Genomic DNA, 19,359 nt, shown 5'->3' on the forward strand with positions numbered 1-19,359 from the left:
AACTTAAAAGAAAATTAAAGTAATTATATTCTCCAAGGAGAAAGGAAAAAGTTGATGTGATGTACATTAACAATTTTTTTGGAATGTTAGAAAAGATTAACTAAACACCTATCAGCCAAGTAGCCAAGTAGCCAACTACCATACAACCTATGACCACCAATTATTTGTATAAAAAAAAAAAATTTATTTAACGATATGAGTATTTGTTTAATGTTTTATAACAAAAATTTATTAATTATATAATAATTATATTTAATAAATAAATAAAAATATAGTCCCAGTCAAGGAAACCCTAATTATATATGTATATATCCCAATTTTTGTCCTATAAATAGCTAATACATTCATAGTCTTCTCATCCCCATTAATCTAAACATATCACTATACTCATTCCATACCACAAACATACTATCTTCCATGGCCTCCAACTTTGATTTCCAATTGATTCTTGCAGCAGTTCTCCTGTTGGGGGCGTTTGCATCTCAAGCCACTGCCCTCGACGAAGAACCTTCTATGCTCGAGCGCCATGAAAAGTGGATGGTTCACCATGGGCGCTCATACAAAAATGATGCAGAAAAGGCAAAACGATTCAAGATATTTGAGCAAAACGTGAAGTTCATTGAGTCATTTAACAAAGCTGGCAATCAATCTTATAAACTTGGTGTCAATAAGTTTAGCGATTTAACTAACGAAGAGTTTAAGGCCACCATGCTTAATGAAGGAAAGGCACCCCCACGCCCTAGGCCTTCAAAACCAGCATCCTTGCTGAATGAGAGTTTGGCTGAAGTTCCAGAGTATTTGGACTGGAGAGAGAAGGGTGCTGTGACTGATATAAAAAATCAAGGATACTGCGGTAACTATTAAACACTAGACTTTCAATTTTGCTTCTTATTATTATTATTATTTTAAGATATACTTTTGGATAGTATATATATATATATATATATATATATATATATATATATATATATATATATATATATATACTTCTAAGTTCTAACATGTGATTTTAATTGATTAAATGTAGACTCATTAGAGAAAATTATATCATGGACCAGAGTCCACCTTACATTGTGGATCGTGATTTAAAACAACATTTAAATTATTCTTCCAAAAGGCTGAACCCTAACCCTAAGGGCCCCCCACACCCCGACCCGATAGAGCATTACAACATTTAAATTATGTGTTTGCAGTTAACATATTAGGAATCTATAAATAAATGGGAAAATTGTAAAAAATGCCCCTCTATAATATGTCAATTATCAATGTCACCCCTGAACTATGAGTGGTGTAAATGTTGCCCCTCTATTATCAAAATGGTGCACATATAGCCCCTCCCGTAGCGAATATGTGGTTCCCCATCGCTGTCCATTGCTGGTACTTTGAATCGAGGGAGGGAAAAAACAACTAAATTACATATTTACTTCGACTTAATGGTGTCGTACACTAACGGGGAACCACATGTCAGTTACGGGAGGGGCTATATGTGCACCGTTTTGATAATTGAGGGGTAACATTTACACCACTCATAATTCAGGGGTGACATTGATAATTGACATATTATAGAGGGGCATTTTTTACAATTTTCCCTAAATAAATTTAAGATACATAATGACCCTGTTTGGTAACATAGATTTATCAGCCAATTTTGATTTATTTAACCATTATTAGCTGTTTGACTTGGTTAAACCATCAATATATGAGTGTTTGATTAATTAACTTTCAGTGTTTATTGCTCCAAAATGCTAAGATTCTAAAAGCTTCTCAAATTAACTTTTTCTATCAGTTTTTTTAGAAAGTCATTTTGCATGTAATCAGTTCAGCAAACAGTTAATTTACCAAAATGCTTTTCTACCATCAACTAATACTATCAACCAGTCAAACACATTAATTCAAACAACTAACAATTATTACCAACCAGTACCCCATAATATGTTAACTGTAAACACATACAGAGTAAACCCTGGTCCAAGATATAACAATTGGCTCATTAGTGTATTTACATTTTGAATGGACTAGGTTGTTGCTGGGCATTTTCTGCGGTGGCGGCTATGGAAGGAATAACCCAAATCAGAACAGGCCAACTAATGCGCTTATCCGAACAGCAACTCCTCGACTGCAACCTTAAAAACTACGGCTGCAGAGGCGGGTGGATGACCTGGGCCTTCCAATTCATAATGGACAACGGCGGCCTCGTGATGGACTCAGACTATCCCTACCAGGCTGTTCAGCAAAGTTGCAACGCACAAAACTCCGGCAACTCGGCCGCCACCATTACAGGCTACCAAGAGGTGGCTTCCGGCGAATCTGCTCTCCTCGCCGCCGTTACATACCAGCCTGTCTCAGTGATACTGACCCACGACGGAGGAATGTTCCAGTACTACGCCAGCAACAGCGGGATTTTCTCCGGCAACGACGGCGCCGGCGATTGTGGGTCCGGTTTCCGCCATGCTATGACGATCATTGGGTACGGGACGAGCGATGACGGGATGGAGTATTGGTTGGCGAAAAATTCATGGGGAACCGGTTGGGGTGAGAATGGTTATATGAGGATGGCCAGAGGGATTAATGCTCGGGGAGTTTGTGGTATTGCCATGGAGGCTTCTTACCCTACCGCTTAAATTTTACTATGTTTTTCGTATATGTTTGTGTGTGTACGCTTTTTTTGTTTTCTTTGTTTTTGGGTTTTACCAGTTAAATGATGATGTGAAAGTGCCTGAAAGGACGGTTGATTGGGTGTAACATAATTCTGTCATGTAATTTGTTAGTTATTACACATGAGTAGATAATGTACACCTCCTCTCCACCCAAAATGGTGTGAAAGACATGTAACTTATTACTATGTTGCATTGTATGTTGTAGCTTAATAAATGATATCTTATCTATAGTGCTTAATAAAGTTCGGAAAAAAGTTTAATTTTCTCACGGCAAAAAGCTTTAGCTTGCCACAAAAAAAGTAGCTAAATTTTTGAACAAATAGCGTATTAGTGGTTCGAAAACTTTCCTACTACACTCTTATCCTTAACTCCAAGCTAAGGATATTGGAGGTTCCACTACGTATTATTCCAAATAAAAAGTGATAAGAAGCATCAACTTCTACTAGTGATAGTCCTTCAAATAGGGGTTGTTGGTTTTAGGACTTTTGGCTGCCCACAGATGTCCAACACAATCAGTAGTTGGTGGATTCACCGGAAAAGAATAATAGTAAAACAAGTAGAAAAAGCGGATAGAAATAAGAATGGACATAAGGATTTGTACGTGGAAACCGAAAAGAAAACCACGGGTCTTTTTGGACAGTGCCAAGCCTAAAATTCACTATATTGTTGTGTGATTGTTTGTACATATTTCTGTAGGAATAAGCTATTTTGTATACAGCCATACAGGGAGGGGGTCTTCTTGTGATGTTGAAGATGAAGCTGCATGGAGCCTTCCTAATATGGGGAAGAGTTGAAATTGCACCGTGAGACTTGAAATAAAAGAGTAATGTATATTTACTTGTTTTTAAGTTATGCACCAGTTACGTTCATTAATTAAACTTGTTTAAACAAATATAAATAATGAAGACAGAAAGCATAAAATAAAGTAAAAACACAAAAGAATTGTTACGCAGTTCGGAACTCCTTCTCCTACGTCTGCGGGGCACCCCACGTCTGCCCAATCCACTATAGATGTTCCCCAAAAGGAGTATTACAAGAGGTAAATACATATGACCTCTAGCCTTTACCACTACCACTCTTTCTAACACCTATCAGGACCGATACACGTATGCCTTAACAATCTTCACAAGATGCTTCAGCAGTACCACGTACAGATCATGTATTACAGATTAAATCTTCTTAACAATTAAATAACATGACAGATTAAATTAGGAAGCTTTGTAAGGAAAGTGTGCACTTAGAATTGTAGATTCAAAATTGGCAACTTTCCTCTTTGGTGTGGCTTCTTTTTATAGCAAGTATTAAGCCTCATCTTTGATCCTTAATCTTAGCCTTTTTCTTTGTCCGAATAAATCATAGCCACATCCTTTTGTTTCTTGAAAGCTTCATGCGCTGCTTGCTGACTTCATTCACCAATAGATACTGTCCACTCATTTAAACATCACATGGTCCAAAGGAAAATTAATTCTAACAACTCTAATTAATATCTTAATAAAATTAATAATACCACTATTAAATAAAATAGCCAATAAGGTTTAACATACAATAATTATACACTTACAATCTCCCCCTTTGGCATTTTATTTGGTAAAACTCAAGTATCAAATACTTTGGGCAAAAAATGAAAGTATAATCAATTTAGTTTTTATTAAGAGCCCTTAGTATAGGTACTGAACAAGACAAAAGGTAATAAAAAATAATAAACCTAAATTTCCTTTTGGACCATATGAGTCAACAATATACCTGTGTAGGGTGCTTCAATTATCCAACCACAACCACGAGTAGACCAGACACAGTAGTAACGAAAAAGCAGTTGACATAACATAATTCAGTAGAAGATTTTACCATAAAGCTTGTTCATGCGAGTAGTAGCTCAAAACATACATACCATACATATGCCATCATCTATCCATGCCATAATTTCTACTACTCCCCCTAACTTAGTGCCTTTTATTTCCAAAGAAGATACCAAAAATAAATATACCTTAAAAACTTCCAAAAACATCCATACACTAAGAATACTCCCTCTTACTCCAAAAACTCCCCCTTTTTGTCAAATAAATGACAAAGAAAGGTGAACATCATAACAATGGATTAGGTTTACCGTGCAGACGGGGTGCCCGAAACTGAGTCGTCGTCAGCATCATCAGTTTCATTGGTAGTAGCGCCAGTATCAGCCCTCATACGTACGTGCTGGCTTAGTTTATCATTTTCCCTCATATCCAATCTTGCATCATATTGATCAGTATCAAATATCATCTACCAAGAGGATAAAGCCTTATAATCAATCCCATCCAAAATATTCCTCATAAATAATCTCATCAAGTAGATAATCCAAGAATAATCCAAATATGATGATGATTATAAAATGAGACCCCAGAGATTATGATGAGCCAAATAAAACTATAGCCAAACGAGATAATCCAAAATCTGAGAAATTCCAGTAAGAGAATCCAATGCATCGTATAGCCATCATATAGCCAAATAAAGGCTTTATACTTGGTGAGAGATTAATAACCATAAACTTCATAACCGGAGACTGATATAATAGCCAGAGATTTACAAAAAGAATATTACCATAAGAGTAGTAGTACCAAAAAGAATACCATATGCAGCAGTCATAGTCAAGCCAATACATAAACCATATTAACTACTACTCCCCCTTTATTACTTACCCCTTTATTCCAACAAAGACAACCAGAACATACCAAACCAAAATTCGAACAATTTTATCAAAACAATTTTAACAAATAACATATACGCACAAGTCAAGTTGGAGCAGATTAAGTAGATAAAACATACCAAGTAACAAACGTATTCAAGCACAAATTCGTAGCAAATAACACAAAAAGCACACAATTGGGTCACTCAAAAGGACAGATTGGTAAATAAGACAGTAATCACATTCAGGTAAAGCATATTCAGTCAGAGATTCAACTAAAGCAACATTAGGCACAGATTCATATAAATCTAATTTAGGCACAGATTCATACCAGATAACACGGGAAAACATACAAATAAACACACATACGGTCATGACCGGACTAAACACATAACACAGAGTAACACAGGAGAATACAAATATTAAACAGATTGCATCAAAATTTAATTCAAGTAACCATAGAGAATTCAAAGATTTAACACAAGAAACACCTAATAAAATAACCTAAGCAAAAATAGGTTTATCAGTTCAAAAGCACTCAAAACAACGCAAGTAGAACAGTTAGTAAACACATAGAAAACAATCAAGAACAAAATGCAAAGAATCAATCCGCAGTTTCGTAAACACAGAGTAGTAGGCAACGAAAAGGACTAATTGCGAGAAAATTAAAAAAATAAAATAGAGGACAAAATCAATCATAGAGAGACACACGCACAAAAAAGACATAGATGCAATGTGAGAGCATGTAGGAACTGAACCATTAATTCAAAAGATAAATTCTCTTATCCTGAAACAGATTCTATCACAAATGCGGAATATTACACTGACAAAGATGAAGAATTTCAAGATTTGATGAATGCAAGGATATTGAAGTAGAGGGCACCAAATTAGGTAAATGAACACATAAAAACTCAGCTTTAGATATAGGAAAATTTGCAGGTATTTCACAAAACACATTAGACAATGACACCCTAAAATCATTCAAGGAATTAACAAAAGGAATTAGAGAGTAATGAACCTGTATACTTTCTCACCAACAATGATGGCAAAATTAATTTTGAAGATGGGTGGTCTATTGTGGATGCGTGTTGGAATGTCAATGTCGTCTTGATCAGTGTCAGATTCTGATTCTGGTTCTGGGTCAGGTTCAGATGGCATGGGTGATTCTGGATCTGGTTTAAGAGTTTTAGGATTAGGAGTTTCAGAACGGTTTGCATCAGGTTCTGTCACTGACTTAGGTTGTGAAACTTCAACAATATCATTCGGTTGATCATCAATTACAACATTTGTAGACTCCATGATGGTCTTGATCACTTTGTTGTATACACGATATGCCCTTTTGAAGTTTTAGTCCTAGGGTTTTGAACGCTTCAAGTGCTTCGGACTTTTCCCTGAGAAAGATTACCCACGAAAAACGTGAAAAATCATCAACACATACCAGTATGTATTTCTTACCTCCAAAACTCTCTGTTTGAGTAGGACAAATGAGATCCATGTGGATCAGTTCTAGGCAGTGACTCGTGTTTATGGTATGTTGAGCTGGATGAGATAATTTGGTTTGTTTCCCAGCTTGGCAGGCACCACAAATGGTTGATTCGACTTTCAGCTTGGGTAAACCACGAACACCTTCTATCTTCACTAGTTTAACAAGTAGTCTGTAACTCAGATGCCCCAGTTTTTGGTGCCATAGCTCAGCTTCATCTATGCTGGTCCTGCAACAGAAGATATGTTAGTTAGAATATAGCAATTGTCAGTTGACCTTTTACCTTCCATAACGCATTGATTTGTTTTGTCCAGGACACTGCAGTTATTTTTGGTGAAGTACACGTTCCAGTTTTGGTCACATAGTTGACTTATACTAATGAGATTTGCGTGAAGTCTACTGACTAGCAATACTTTTTCTAGATTTGGCAGGCCAGCTACATTTAGCGTGCCTATGCCAGTGACATGACCTTTAATACCGTCAACAAAGGTAACTTCACCTTTGCTTGCATTTATGTTACTTAGAAATTTTGCATTTCCTGTCATGTGACGGGAACACCCGCTGTCAAGGTACCATTTCTCTTCTCTTCCTGCACCTTTAGAGTGAAACGAAACAAACGAGATATAGTCAGTCTTTTTAACCCAAATTTGTTTCGTAAAGGGCTGAATTTTCTTGTGCCTGAACTTCTCAATTCTTTGGTCCTTGTAAAAGTAGTAGCATTCAGGTCTGGTATGCCCTCGTAACCTGCAATAATGACATACGGGGTTATAAAGTTTATAATGTAGTTTATTTGGTCTTACTATACCATGGGTGCGTTTCATTGTGCTGGATTCAGGGACACCCTCTGGATCAGGTCCAAACGCCTTGACCAAGACTGTTTTCTCTTTTGAGTTGCTTCCGGTGAAGCCCAAACCGAATTTTGCAGAAGTTTTTCTTCCAGAATCAAGGATTTTGTCAAGTGTTGAAGTAGTGTCCATCATTTGAATTTGTCGTTTGTAGGTGCTTAGCTCCTGTTTCAAGGTCTGTACTTCTTGTTGCAGTTTCTCTTCTCGGTCGGCCGCTTCCTCAAGGAGTACATTCCCAGTCTGTACTTTGTTTTGTAGTTTTTCTTCTCGATCAGCAGCCTCTTTAAGTAGTACATTCCTAGCAGTTATTTGAGTTTGATATACTTTGCTAGCGTTTGTTACAATCTCTATTTCACTAGCTAGCTTGCGATTTGCTTTTCGTAGGGCTTCCCATTTGGGATACAACTTATTAAATTCAACTTCAAAAGATAAAGTATTTAGTTCTAAGTCTTCTGCGGAGACATATTCATCACCTTCTGAGTCAGCTCCTTCGATGGATTCAGAACAACTAGTGACACGTGCAGTAAAGGCGACAAAATTACCCGAGATTTTCTCGACATCTGATCTGGTTGGTTCAACATCAGGCTCGTCGTCACTCTAGATAATGGCTGACATAGACTTCTTCCGTCTAAGATAGGTAGCACATTCTGCTTGTACATGTCCAAAGCCTTCACATTCATAGCACTTAATTCCTTTATTGTTGGGTTTTTCTTTCGACTGCCCTGGACGTGAGACAGACTGTTTGAAGTTTGACGAACCTGTCCTGGGACCAGCTTTGGACGATGTTGCTCCTCTTTGTGGATTTTTGTTGCGCGAATTTTTGGATACCTGTTTCAAAATTTTAGAAAACTGTTTAGTCAAAAAGACAACTGTATCATCACCTGTTTCGTCTGAATCAGATACAACATTATTTTCTTCAGCGGCAAAAGCTACATTTTTTTTGTTTTTTCATTTTCGTATGATCAGTTAAAATTTCCATTTCATAGGTTCTAAGATTTTCCATTAATTGAGTAACAGTTTTGTTCTCCCAGCCGTCGTGTTCCTGAATAGCCGTGACTTTCATTCTGAACCTCGGGGTTAAGGATCTCAGTATTTTCTTAACAAGCTTTGCTTGCGAGAATGGTTCACCAAGGACCATTGCACGATTCGCCAGTTCTTGTACGCGTGTGTGAAAGTTGATGATTGTCTCATCCTCATTCATTTGAAGCCCTTCGAAGTCTGACTAGACCAGTTGTAGCTTTGATTGTTTCACCGATGTAGTTCCTTCGTAAGTTGACTCAAGAGCTTCCCAAGCACCTTTAGCTGAAGGAATACCTGCAACAATTGAAAACTGACTTTCATGCATAAGAGAATAAATTGTGTCTAAAGCCTTATCATTGTTTCCAGCGTTAGTTATTTCTGTTTGAGTCCACTCAGTCTCAGGCTTAGCTACTTCTGTTCCGTCAGTGCAGGAACTGGGTTTGGTGGGATGTGTCCAACCTGTCACCACAGACCGCCACACGGCTTCACCTTGAGCTTTTAGGTGCGTACGAGTGCGAGCCTTCCAATAGGCGTAGTTGTCGCCAGTCAACTGGGGAAGGACTTTAGTTCGATCCATTCTGTAACACTTAACACCCCGTGAGATCAAACAAAAAAGCAATAAACAGAAAAATAATAAAAGCCGCTGAAGAGATGAATTCAAGGGGCACGAAATCGCCAGATCGATAGACTAATAAATTAAGTCTACAGGCTCTGATACCAATTGAAAGTGCACCGTGAGACATGAAATCAAAAAGTAATGTATATTTACTTGTTTTTAAGTTATGCACCAGTTACGTTCATTAATTAAACTTGTTTAAACAAATATAAATAATGAAGACAGAAAGCATAAAATAAAGTAAAAACACAAAAGAATTGTTACGCAGTTCGGAGCTCCTTCTCCTACGTCTGCGGGGCACCCCACGTCTGCCCAATCCACTATAGATGTTCACCAAAAGGAGTATTACAAGAGGTAAATACAGATGGCCTCCAGCCTTTACCACTACCACTCTTTCTAACACCTATCAGGACTGACACACGTATGCCTGAACAATCTTCACAAGATGCTTCAGCAGTACCACGTACAGATCATGTATTACAGATTAAATCTTCTTAACAATTAAATAACATGGCAGATTAAATTAGGAAGCTTTGTAAGGAAAGTGTGCACTTAGAATTGTAGACTCAAAATTGGCAACTTTCCTCTTTGGTGTGGCTTCTTTTTATAGCAAGTATTAAGCCTCATATTCGATCCTTAATCTTAGCCTTTTTCTTTCACTACTGGAAATTCTGAAATTTCCGACCACCTGAAAGTGATCTTAAATCAAGTTGAAAGTCTTGTTCCGACCACTTTTGGTATCCGGAAAAACCTTTGTTGCTATTTCCGACCACTTTTTGAACTTTTTGGTATCAACTTAATTTAAGATCATTTTCAGGTGGTCGGAAATTTCAGACTTTCCAGCAGTGTTTGTTCGAATAAATCATAGCCACATCCTTTTGTTTCTTGAAAGCTTCATGCGCTGCTTGCTGACTTCATTCACCAATAGATACTGTCCACTCATTTAAACATCACATGGTCCAAAGGAAAATTAATTCTAACAACTCTAATTAATCTACTATACTAATAAGAGCCCAAGAGAGTTAGGCCTATAATGGGTAGAAAAAATGGCAGTCAAATTTTTTAATCAAATGAATGGCTCAGATTGGTCAGATTTTAATTTTTCTTTAAGATTTACTAATTTATCCTTAATGAATATGATTATCCGTTAACTTTTCCGTTAAATATTATCTTTTCCGTTAATTTCTGTTAGTTCACCGTTAACTTACTCATTGATTTCAATAAGAAAGGTCTTAGGTTCAAACCTCATCCCAATCAAAGTTGGCATAATTAGTACTCTATTTTACTCTTATTACATTACTAGTATTTTTTATGCGCGATGCGCAAAAAATAGGTGCCCAATATTAATACATTATATTAAAATTTTAAATTTATGTAGATTTTAGATATTTAAATTATTCTAAATAATAATAATAATAATAATAATAATAATAATAATAATAATAATAATAATAATGTAAATCATTTTTATAAATTTGATATTTATATTTATGTAATAATTAACATATAACTCAAATATTTAATGTGTATATATTATTATTAATGAAGAGATAAGAAAATATATGGTGGATGCATGTGTATGGTAACAATAGTGGAAAAGATAACGGAAGTTATAACGGTAGGGGTATGTTTGTCCAAAATATTTTAATGTACAACCTTTATAACATAATGGACAAAAAAACTTAACAGAAAAAACGGACATAAATCAGGGGTATAACTTTCATTCACACTTATTATGTTTTTAGGTTAGAAATAATAATTTAGTAGCTACAACAAAAAATAATACATATGCATTTCTTTAATTTAGAATTATGTGTCTACAATGTCTTTAATCAAAAAAAATTATTCATTATCAATAAATTAAATAAGAGAAATAATTTCATCAGTTATATTGTATTTATTTTTCTCCAATATAAAAATTCTTTACATTCAAATTCACCAATTGATTATATTCGCTACATTGTCCCTATAATGTCTTTATTAAAAAAAAATTTTCATTATCAATAAATTAATTAAGAGAAATAATTTTATTAGTTATATTGTCTTTATATTTCTCCAATGTAAAAATTATTTACATTCAAATTCATCAATAGATTATATTCACTACATTGTCTATTATCTTTTTTCTGCACTATTTTTTAATTAAATATCAAAGTTATAATACAAAATAATGCTATATATTTATTTATCAAGTATTTTATTAATACCATGAAAAAATTTAAAAAATATATAATTAATAAAGCCAATCATATTAACTACTTGAGAGATTTAATTTGTTGACAAAGAGAGTATTCAAATCACACAACAAATTGAAGTGAGAACCACCTCGCAATGTCCATGTTTGACAATCAGCAGTTAGCGGATTATATTAGCGAATTTGACCAGCGAATTATATCAACAGTTGGTAAAAAGATATTTGAAAAAAATTAGCTGTTAGATTAACATGTAAAATGACCTAAGGGTATAATAATAATAATAATAATAATAATAATAATAATAATAATAATAATAATAATAATAATAATAATAATAATAATAATAATAATAATAATAATAATAATAATAATAATAATAATAATAATAATAATAATAATAATAATAATAATAATAATAATAATAATAATAATAATAATAATAATAACAATTGTTTTAAAAAAATAAAAAATAAAAAATATATAATTAAGCCAATCATATTAACTACTTGGGGGGATTTATTGACAAAAAGAGTATTCAAATCATACAACAAATTAAAGTGAAAAACTATCTAGCAATGTCCTTGTTTGGCAATCTGCAGTTAGCTCTTCAATATTAGTATATATTTAATATTTTATGCGCCCTAATTTTTATTTGCTCTCCCTTATGTCCCGTATTTGGTTTCTACTACCATACTTATACAATTATTTTATTGACAATTATAATCAATCTTGATTATATTATCTTGCATTTGTAAACTTAGAATTGCCTATTTAAATAAGCAAATTTAACATTCAATTATCTATGCATGAACACTGCCAATATAATCTTGCCTTGATATACTTTAAAGTACTTATTAAAAAAAAAAAAAAAAAAAAAAAAAAACATTAGGCATTATCCCAATCGTGCAATGCGCGTAAAAAACTAGTATACTAATAAGAGCCCAAAAGAGTTAGGCCTATAATGGGTAGAAAAAATGGCGGTCACAGATTTTAATCAAATGAATGGATTAGATTTTAATTTTTCCTTGAGATTTCCTAATATATCCTTAATGAATATGATTATCCGTTAATTTTCCCGTTAATTTTTGTTAGTTCACCGTTAACTTATCCATTGATTTCAATAAGAAAGGTCTTAGATTCGAACACCATCCCAATTAAAGTTGGCATAATTAGTACTCTATTTTACTCTTATTAAATTAATTTAAATAATAATTTAGTAGCTACAACAAAAAATAATACATATGCATTTCTTTAACTTAGAATTATGTGTCTACAATGACATTATTCAAAAAAAAATTATTCATTATCAATAAATTAAATAAGAGAAATAATTTCATTAGTTATATTGTCTTTATTTTTCTCCAATATATAAATTCTTTATATTTAAATTTATCAATTGATTATATTCGCTACATTGTCCCTACAATGTCTTTATTAAAAAAAATTATTCATTATCAATAAATTAATTAAGAGAAATAATTTCATTAGTTATATTGTCTTTATTTTTCTCCAATGTAAACATTCTTGCATTCAAATTCATCAATTTATTATATTCACTACATTGTCTATTATCTTTTTTTTGTGCACTATTTTTTAATTAAATATCAAAGTTATAATACAAAATAATTTTATATATTTATTTACCAAGTATTTTATTAATAGCATGAAAAAATTTAAAAATTTTAAATTAATAAAACCAATTATATTAACTATTTGAGAGATTTGTTGACAAAGAGAGAATTCAAATCACACAACAAATTGAAGTGAGAAACTACCTCGCAATGTCCTTGGTTGACAATAAACAGTTAGCGGATTATATTAGCCGATTTGACCAGCAAATTATATCAACGGTTGGTAAAAAGATATTTGAAAAAATTAGCTTTTTAAATTAACATTTAAAATGACCTAAGGGTATACATATAATAATAATAATAATAATAATAATAATAATAATAATAATAATAATAATAATAATAATAATAGTTTTAATAATATTTTTTTTTTTAAATATAGATGTGTTTTGGGGAAATCATTCTTAAAAACGTTAAGTGAAAATATTGTAAATTGCAATGTTTGTATTTTCAGTGGTTTGGAACAAATTGTTGCTTCAAACTGTTGAATAACCAAAACACTTTCTTTAGCATTTTGATCTTTGGGTTACATCATATTTACCAATCGTCCAATATCTTTGGGTTACCTTATAATTAAAAATTTTAAATTTTTAGTACATCTAAATTCCTTAAATTAGGAATTTCTTTATCCATAATAATTTATTCAACAATAATGGTTGAACTAAATGAACACGGAGCAAAACACCTAAGGACTGGTACCGTTGATTCATTCATTGATCTTGTATATATGTGCATTCATTAAATATATTAGAACCCTTTGCAACAAAAATACTTGGTTACTATTTCAAAAAAGTTTAGTAAAATGAATCTCCTATATTACATTGTATTCATATACTATGAATTAAATATTTAAATAAATAAATTAGACATTAAATTACTGATGTTGAACTTCTCATATAAATCTTGCATTTATAGACTTTTAAATATTTATTTAATTATAAAATTGGGTAGAAAAAATGGCCATCAAATTATTAAATATTGTTTAGATTTTAATTTTTCCTTGAGATTTCCTAATTTATCATTAATTATATGATTACCCGATACGTTAACTTTGCCATTAAGTACTGTTAATTCATCGTTAGTCTAATTCTAATATTAAAGTCTAATATAGAATTATAACTACAACATTAATCTAATTATAATATTAATAAAGTCTTAATAGAACTCTAACCACAAATCCTACCGCCGGAATCTCCTCAAACAATATTATTATATATTTAATATTTTATTCCTCCAATATTTTATGCTTTAATTTTTATTTGCTCTCCCTTATGTCCCGTATTTGGTTTCAACCATACCCATACTATTGACAATTATAATCAATCTTGACTATATTATCCTGCATTTGTAAACTTAGAATTCCTAATTTAAATACACAAATTCAACATTCAATTATCTATGCATGAACAATTCTAATATAATCTTGCATTGATATACTTTAAAATACTTATTTAAGAAAAATATTGGGCATTATCTCAATCACACAATGCGCGTAAAAAACTAGTATCTTAATAAAACTAATAATACCACTATTAAATAAAATAGCCAATCAGGTTTAACATACAATAATTTTACAAGAGTGGTAGGTGGAAGAGTCCTCCTATGTGTGGGAGAATAATGTGAGGAAGAGTCCTCTCATGTAAGAGTGGAAGAGTCTTTCTATGTGTTGAAGAATGATGTCCCCTTTTTCTTGTTCTTTATTCTTCTTTTATAGCAAGAGTACTATGAAGTTTGTGAGCGTTCGGGAGTGAATAGGAAATTTATGGGCAATTATAGGGAGTAAATAAGTGGTTGATGATGCGATTAATTGGGAGGTTAGGATGGGGTAGATTAATAGGCAATAATTTGGTGGTTAAGGGGTAGTTAATAGGCTTTATGGTTGATAAGGAAAAATAATGGCTAGTCAATGAGAAATTTATTAGGGTAAGTAATGGGTATTTGCTTTGGGGGTTATGGGGGTCAACAGGGATCAAGACTTCTTCTAGTCTTAGACTACTATTGATCCTCTTAGCTTCCTTTCGGCCTGACTCCTCTTTTCTTCCTATCAGACCAATTGCGAAGCTTAACTTATTTTACAACAAAGAATGAGGGGTCTAAAGTGCTTATACACATACACTAGCTCTACATCATCAAAATCTATTACAAATAATCCTAACATATAATATTCAAATTGATGGCATCTTAATTAACGTACAATATTGTTATAATAAATTTACAGTATTACAATAATGATCCATGATCAGTGATATATTTAAATGTAACTACTATATGTTTTATTTTGTTACCATGTTTTTTTTCATTATTTTCGTTCTTGTTGATCGGAAATATCCTTACCTTTTATTTCAAACGTTTTGCAACAAGATGATCAAGAACAAAAATGTATATACAATAACAAATATTTAATCTATTAAAATATGAAATATTGATTTATTAAACCACAAAGTATATATTCCACAACTTAACACACACCTACAATCCCTAAATAAAAATAACAATTTTATTATCCCTCCAAAAATGAAAAGCCATAGCATATATAATAGCAATTGTTATATGGACATAGCATAAGTAGAAGACGAGGCAGTAATATTTGGGTAAGTATATAAACCACTTAGCAAACCCTTAGCAATCCATCCCATTGGATATAAGATGAAGGATGATCGCAGGCATGTGAGGATGGATAGCCACATTTTGCGTTCTGGTCCACGTTGTATGGACCACCACTTCCGCAACAAGCAATAAATCGAGTTTCATTATTGAAACCTATATAAAAATGAATAAATAAATAAGACGAATGACAACTCTTTACATTGATTTTATGGGGGGCCGGGTGGGTGGGGGGAAGTTAGATCCACTCTTTTTTCCTAATTTAGTGCGTACTAGCTAGTCAGGTGGTCATTAATAGAGAATAAAAACAAAGTATATAATAACTATGGCCCACTAATAAATATGGGGTATTTATTGGAATGTAGATAATATTTTTAGATGGACTAAAAAATAAAAATGCTACACAAATATTTAATAAAGAATCTATATATTTATATTATAAAAATAAGATAGATGAGACTTCAAAAATGGTTAATTAAAAGTGATAATTATAAAAGTCTTTAGAAAGGTTTAATAAAAATAAAATTAAAAAAAAAAAAGACACTTAAAATGAGTGTAGAGACGCAGAGAGAATTACTCTAATAGCAACATTACAACAACAACAACAATACTTTCTAGTGCTTAACATTCTTGAATTCTCTAGAAGTAAAGGTTTAGTATAATGTTTTTATTTTTTTAAAATTTAAATATATTATACTCCATAATTTTGAATTGAAGAGTATGTAGTTGAGGAGTACTGGTACTAATCATATTTTTTGGGAGAGAGAAAAAGTTGTAATCCAGCATTGTAATAATCAGCATAAGTAATAAAAACATTAGGATAATGTTCTTGAATCCGAGTCAACTCTTTTTGAAGCAATTCATTATGTTTTTGTGCAAATTCGTTGAGCCAAGTGAGACAACCAGTAATCGGATCATAATCTTCTGGATTTGAACCATAATAAACTGTTAATGAAACTCCCATGCACCCATCTGGCAACATCCCAGGCACCTAAGAGGTTTACAACACCAAGCTTAATTAGTTCCTGCATGGCATCATCACCACAAATATTATATTTTATTATTTTCATCCGTAAAATATTCATAAATACGTGCATAAATAATTGATAAAAGGCATGAATTGATTTGATTACTTTTGATATCGTTCTTTTTAACTCAAGATTTAATATTTCTTATTCAATGCTAATGTGACATATTTAAATTGATGCTCCACCAAAAGTGCACCTAGCGCTCCAATGCATTCTCTCCTAAACCCTCTTTGAGTTCCTAATAGTATAAGGCTGACCTCAATTGCAGATGCAACAGCGTTAATAACCAGAGGCTGGAGGCGATGAGCATCCTCAACCCTCTTACTCAAAATGGCAGAAGCATAATCGTTGCCTCCAAAAGGCCCAAAAACTATTAATGACTTCTTCAATGTTTCGTCACAACCTGCAACAAAAAGATTAGTCTTTCAAGGCTGGGAATCAATTCAAAGGTGAGATAAACACATATATAGTTAAAATTACTTGAGGTTTTGCAGATATATAGATGGGAGCAGGCTTTTGAACATGTTGATCTGAGACATCATAGAGATATTGTCGCGAGAGTAATTCCAACCACCGCGAAGTTTACACCTCCCCCAGGATTTGCATTTCCGCCACCGCTATACGGCGGCAGAAATGGAAGCCCATAGTGCAACTGTTTCTTAAATATTGGTATTTGATATCGATGTGAACCAAAAATAGTAATTATGTGCTGCTACGTACATATTATATTGCATATGTATTATATATTGTCTACTTGACGGAAAATAATACTAAGCTGCTTGGTTATTTTGCATTTCAAATCTATAAATTGTAATTTATTAAATTTGATTATTTGTGTTATTTTTATTTCTGGAATTATTCCGAAAACTGAAGTAATCGACCATATCAGAAATTGTAACAACTAGTTTAACAGCTCTTCAGTTTTCAGCTCCGAGTTTATAGCTTTTCAGCTTTCAGCTCCTAACTTATACCTTTTCAGTTAAGTTTGTCAATCAGAGTCATTATAATAATTAACCAAAAACCGAACATATTTAGCATTTGTGAAATTAAACTGTCCGAACTGAAAACCACTCCTTAGACATGTGGTTAGCAATGAATAAGGTATAGCACTAATCAGCCATGGCCATATATGTTCAGTGTCCAAGTCACTAAATGGGTAAGTCACCTATCACTAAAGCCAATCCTTTTTTTTTTTTTTGGCAAGAAAAGATACACGTGACATGTTTTATTTTTTAAGGGTATTTTTGTGATAGGGTTGAGGAAGATCCTCTCCACACCTTTTAATTATGGAAAGAAATTCATCATAAAGATTTTTAGGAGGTGGGGCTTGAGTTGTGTAAGAATTATTGAAGGGAGCCTCGCAATATTCTTATTTCCAAACTTCACTCCTATGACAAGTTGAGCTGCCTATGCGAACAACCTCACAGTATTCTTGGAGAGTTGGAGTCACATGTAGTCTCTATAAGTAATTGAATTAAAAATAAATAAATCAATATATATATATATATATATATATATATATATATATATATATATATAAGGTCTAAAAATCAATTGAAATTAAACTTGTGTTAATTTTATAATTTTAGTCTAAACAATTTTCAATTTTTAAAAATGAGTGTTAGGAAATATGTTTTTTAAACTGGAAACAACCGAAAATAGAAAACAAAAATGAAGAAGAATTTCTTGAAGAGCATCCACATTTGTTGGGGTGAATAGGGAGATAATGTAAGAGTGATTAGGAAAGAGAAGATGGGAGGGGAGAGGAAAAAAAAAAAAGAAAAAAAAAGGAAAATTAAATTTAAAAAAATAAAAATAAAAATAAATAGACTGTCAGGCGCGTGGCTGTCACCAGTGGTGGCTTTTGTGGTGGGTCCCACTATTTCTGCATTATCTCTTCATTTGCAGACCAATTATTTCTCACATTATCTCTTCCCCACATTAGTTATTATCTTGGGTGGGGAGAATTCATTCTGAAATATCTCCCTATTATCCACAAATGTGAATGCTCTTACAGAGCACTTTTTGGTGTCTGACAGGAAATCGCAATCAGGCCACTATGTCATTTGCAAGAAAAGCTACAGTACGTAACATTTGTTTTTAGGCTGCGGTAGCTTACTGCAGGAAGTGGGGCAAATTATATCATGCACCGGTGCATAATCAATTATGCACCGCGCATCAAAACGACATCGTCTTATTTAATGAAAATAAATTGAATCTGTTTCGTGCCGTTTCACAAACAATAACTCTGTTCTTCAGTTTCATTTTGTATACACTGCAGTTTCAGTTCAACACAACTACAGTTTCATTCAATATTTATACATGCACTCAAATATGTGAAAATGTTATTTAATTTAATTTTATGTACACTATAGTTTCATTAAAATACAATTACATGATCATTTCGATATAATTACAGCTTCATTGTACAATATACACTCAAATATGTGAAATGTTATTCAGTGTCATTTTATATATACTGCAGTTTCATTTCACCACAACTACAGTATCATTTTGGTATAACTGCAGTTTCATTTGATAATATAAAAATAATACGTGAGGCAGTGTCGGTTTAGATACACTATAGTGTCACTCCGTTAACACTAACAGCGTGCCGT

General features: G+C 32.7%; 1 protein-coding gene across 2 annotated transcripts; it reads left to right on the top strand.

Moving 5' to 3' along the window:
* Nucleotides 1-338: 338 nt before the first annotated feature.
* Nucleotides 339-18,373, top strand: LOC109153979 (ervatamin-B-like). 2 transcript variants are annotated; one of them, XM_019301867.1, is made up of 3 exons: nt 339-853; nt 2,020-2,631; nt 18,361-18,373. In XM_019301867.1, exons 1-2 carry the CDS (start codon nt 418-420, stop codon nt 2,619-2,621), a joined length of 1,038 nt encoding a protein of 345 aa, XP_019157412.1. In that variant the 5' UTR covers nt 339-417; the 3' UTR covers nt 2,622-2,631; nt 18,361-18,373. The 2 variants fall into 2 exon arrangements, with proteins under 2 accessions (XP_019157412.1, XP_019157411.1); XM_019301866.1 differs by lacking the exon at nt 18,361-18,373 and having other exon boundaries at nt 2,020-2,899.
* The last annotated feature ends 986 nt before the right edge of the window (nt 18,374-19,359 follow it).

The sequence above is a fragment of the Ipomoea nil genome, unplaced genomic scaffold (assembly GCF_001879475.1).
Source record: "Ipomoea nil cultivar Tokyo-kokei standard unplaced genomic scaffold, Asagao_1.1 scaffold2565, whole genome shotgun sequence".
Lineage (NCBI taxonomy): Eukaryota > Viridiplantae > Streptophyta > Magnoliopsida > Solanales > Convolvulaceae > Ipomoea > Ipomoea nil.

Excerpts from the sequence above, each read along its gene's own strand:
- LOC109153979 (XM_019301867.1), top strand. The coding sequence starts at position 418 with ATGGCCTCCAACTTTGATTTCCAATTGATTCTTGCAGCAGTTCTCCTG. Across the intron at positions 854-2,019 it reads AAAAAATCAAGGATACTGCG|GTTGTTGCTGGGCATTTTCT; the intron begins GTAACTATTAAA and ends TGAATGGACTAG.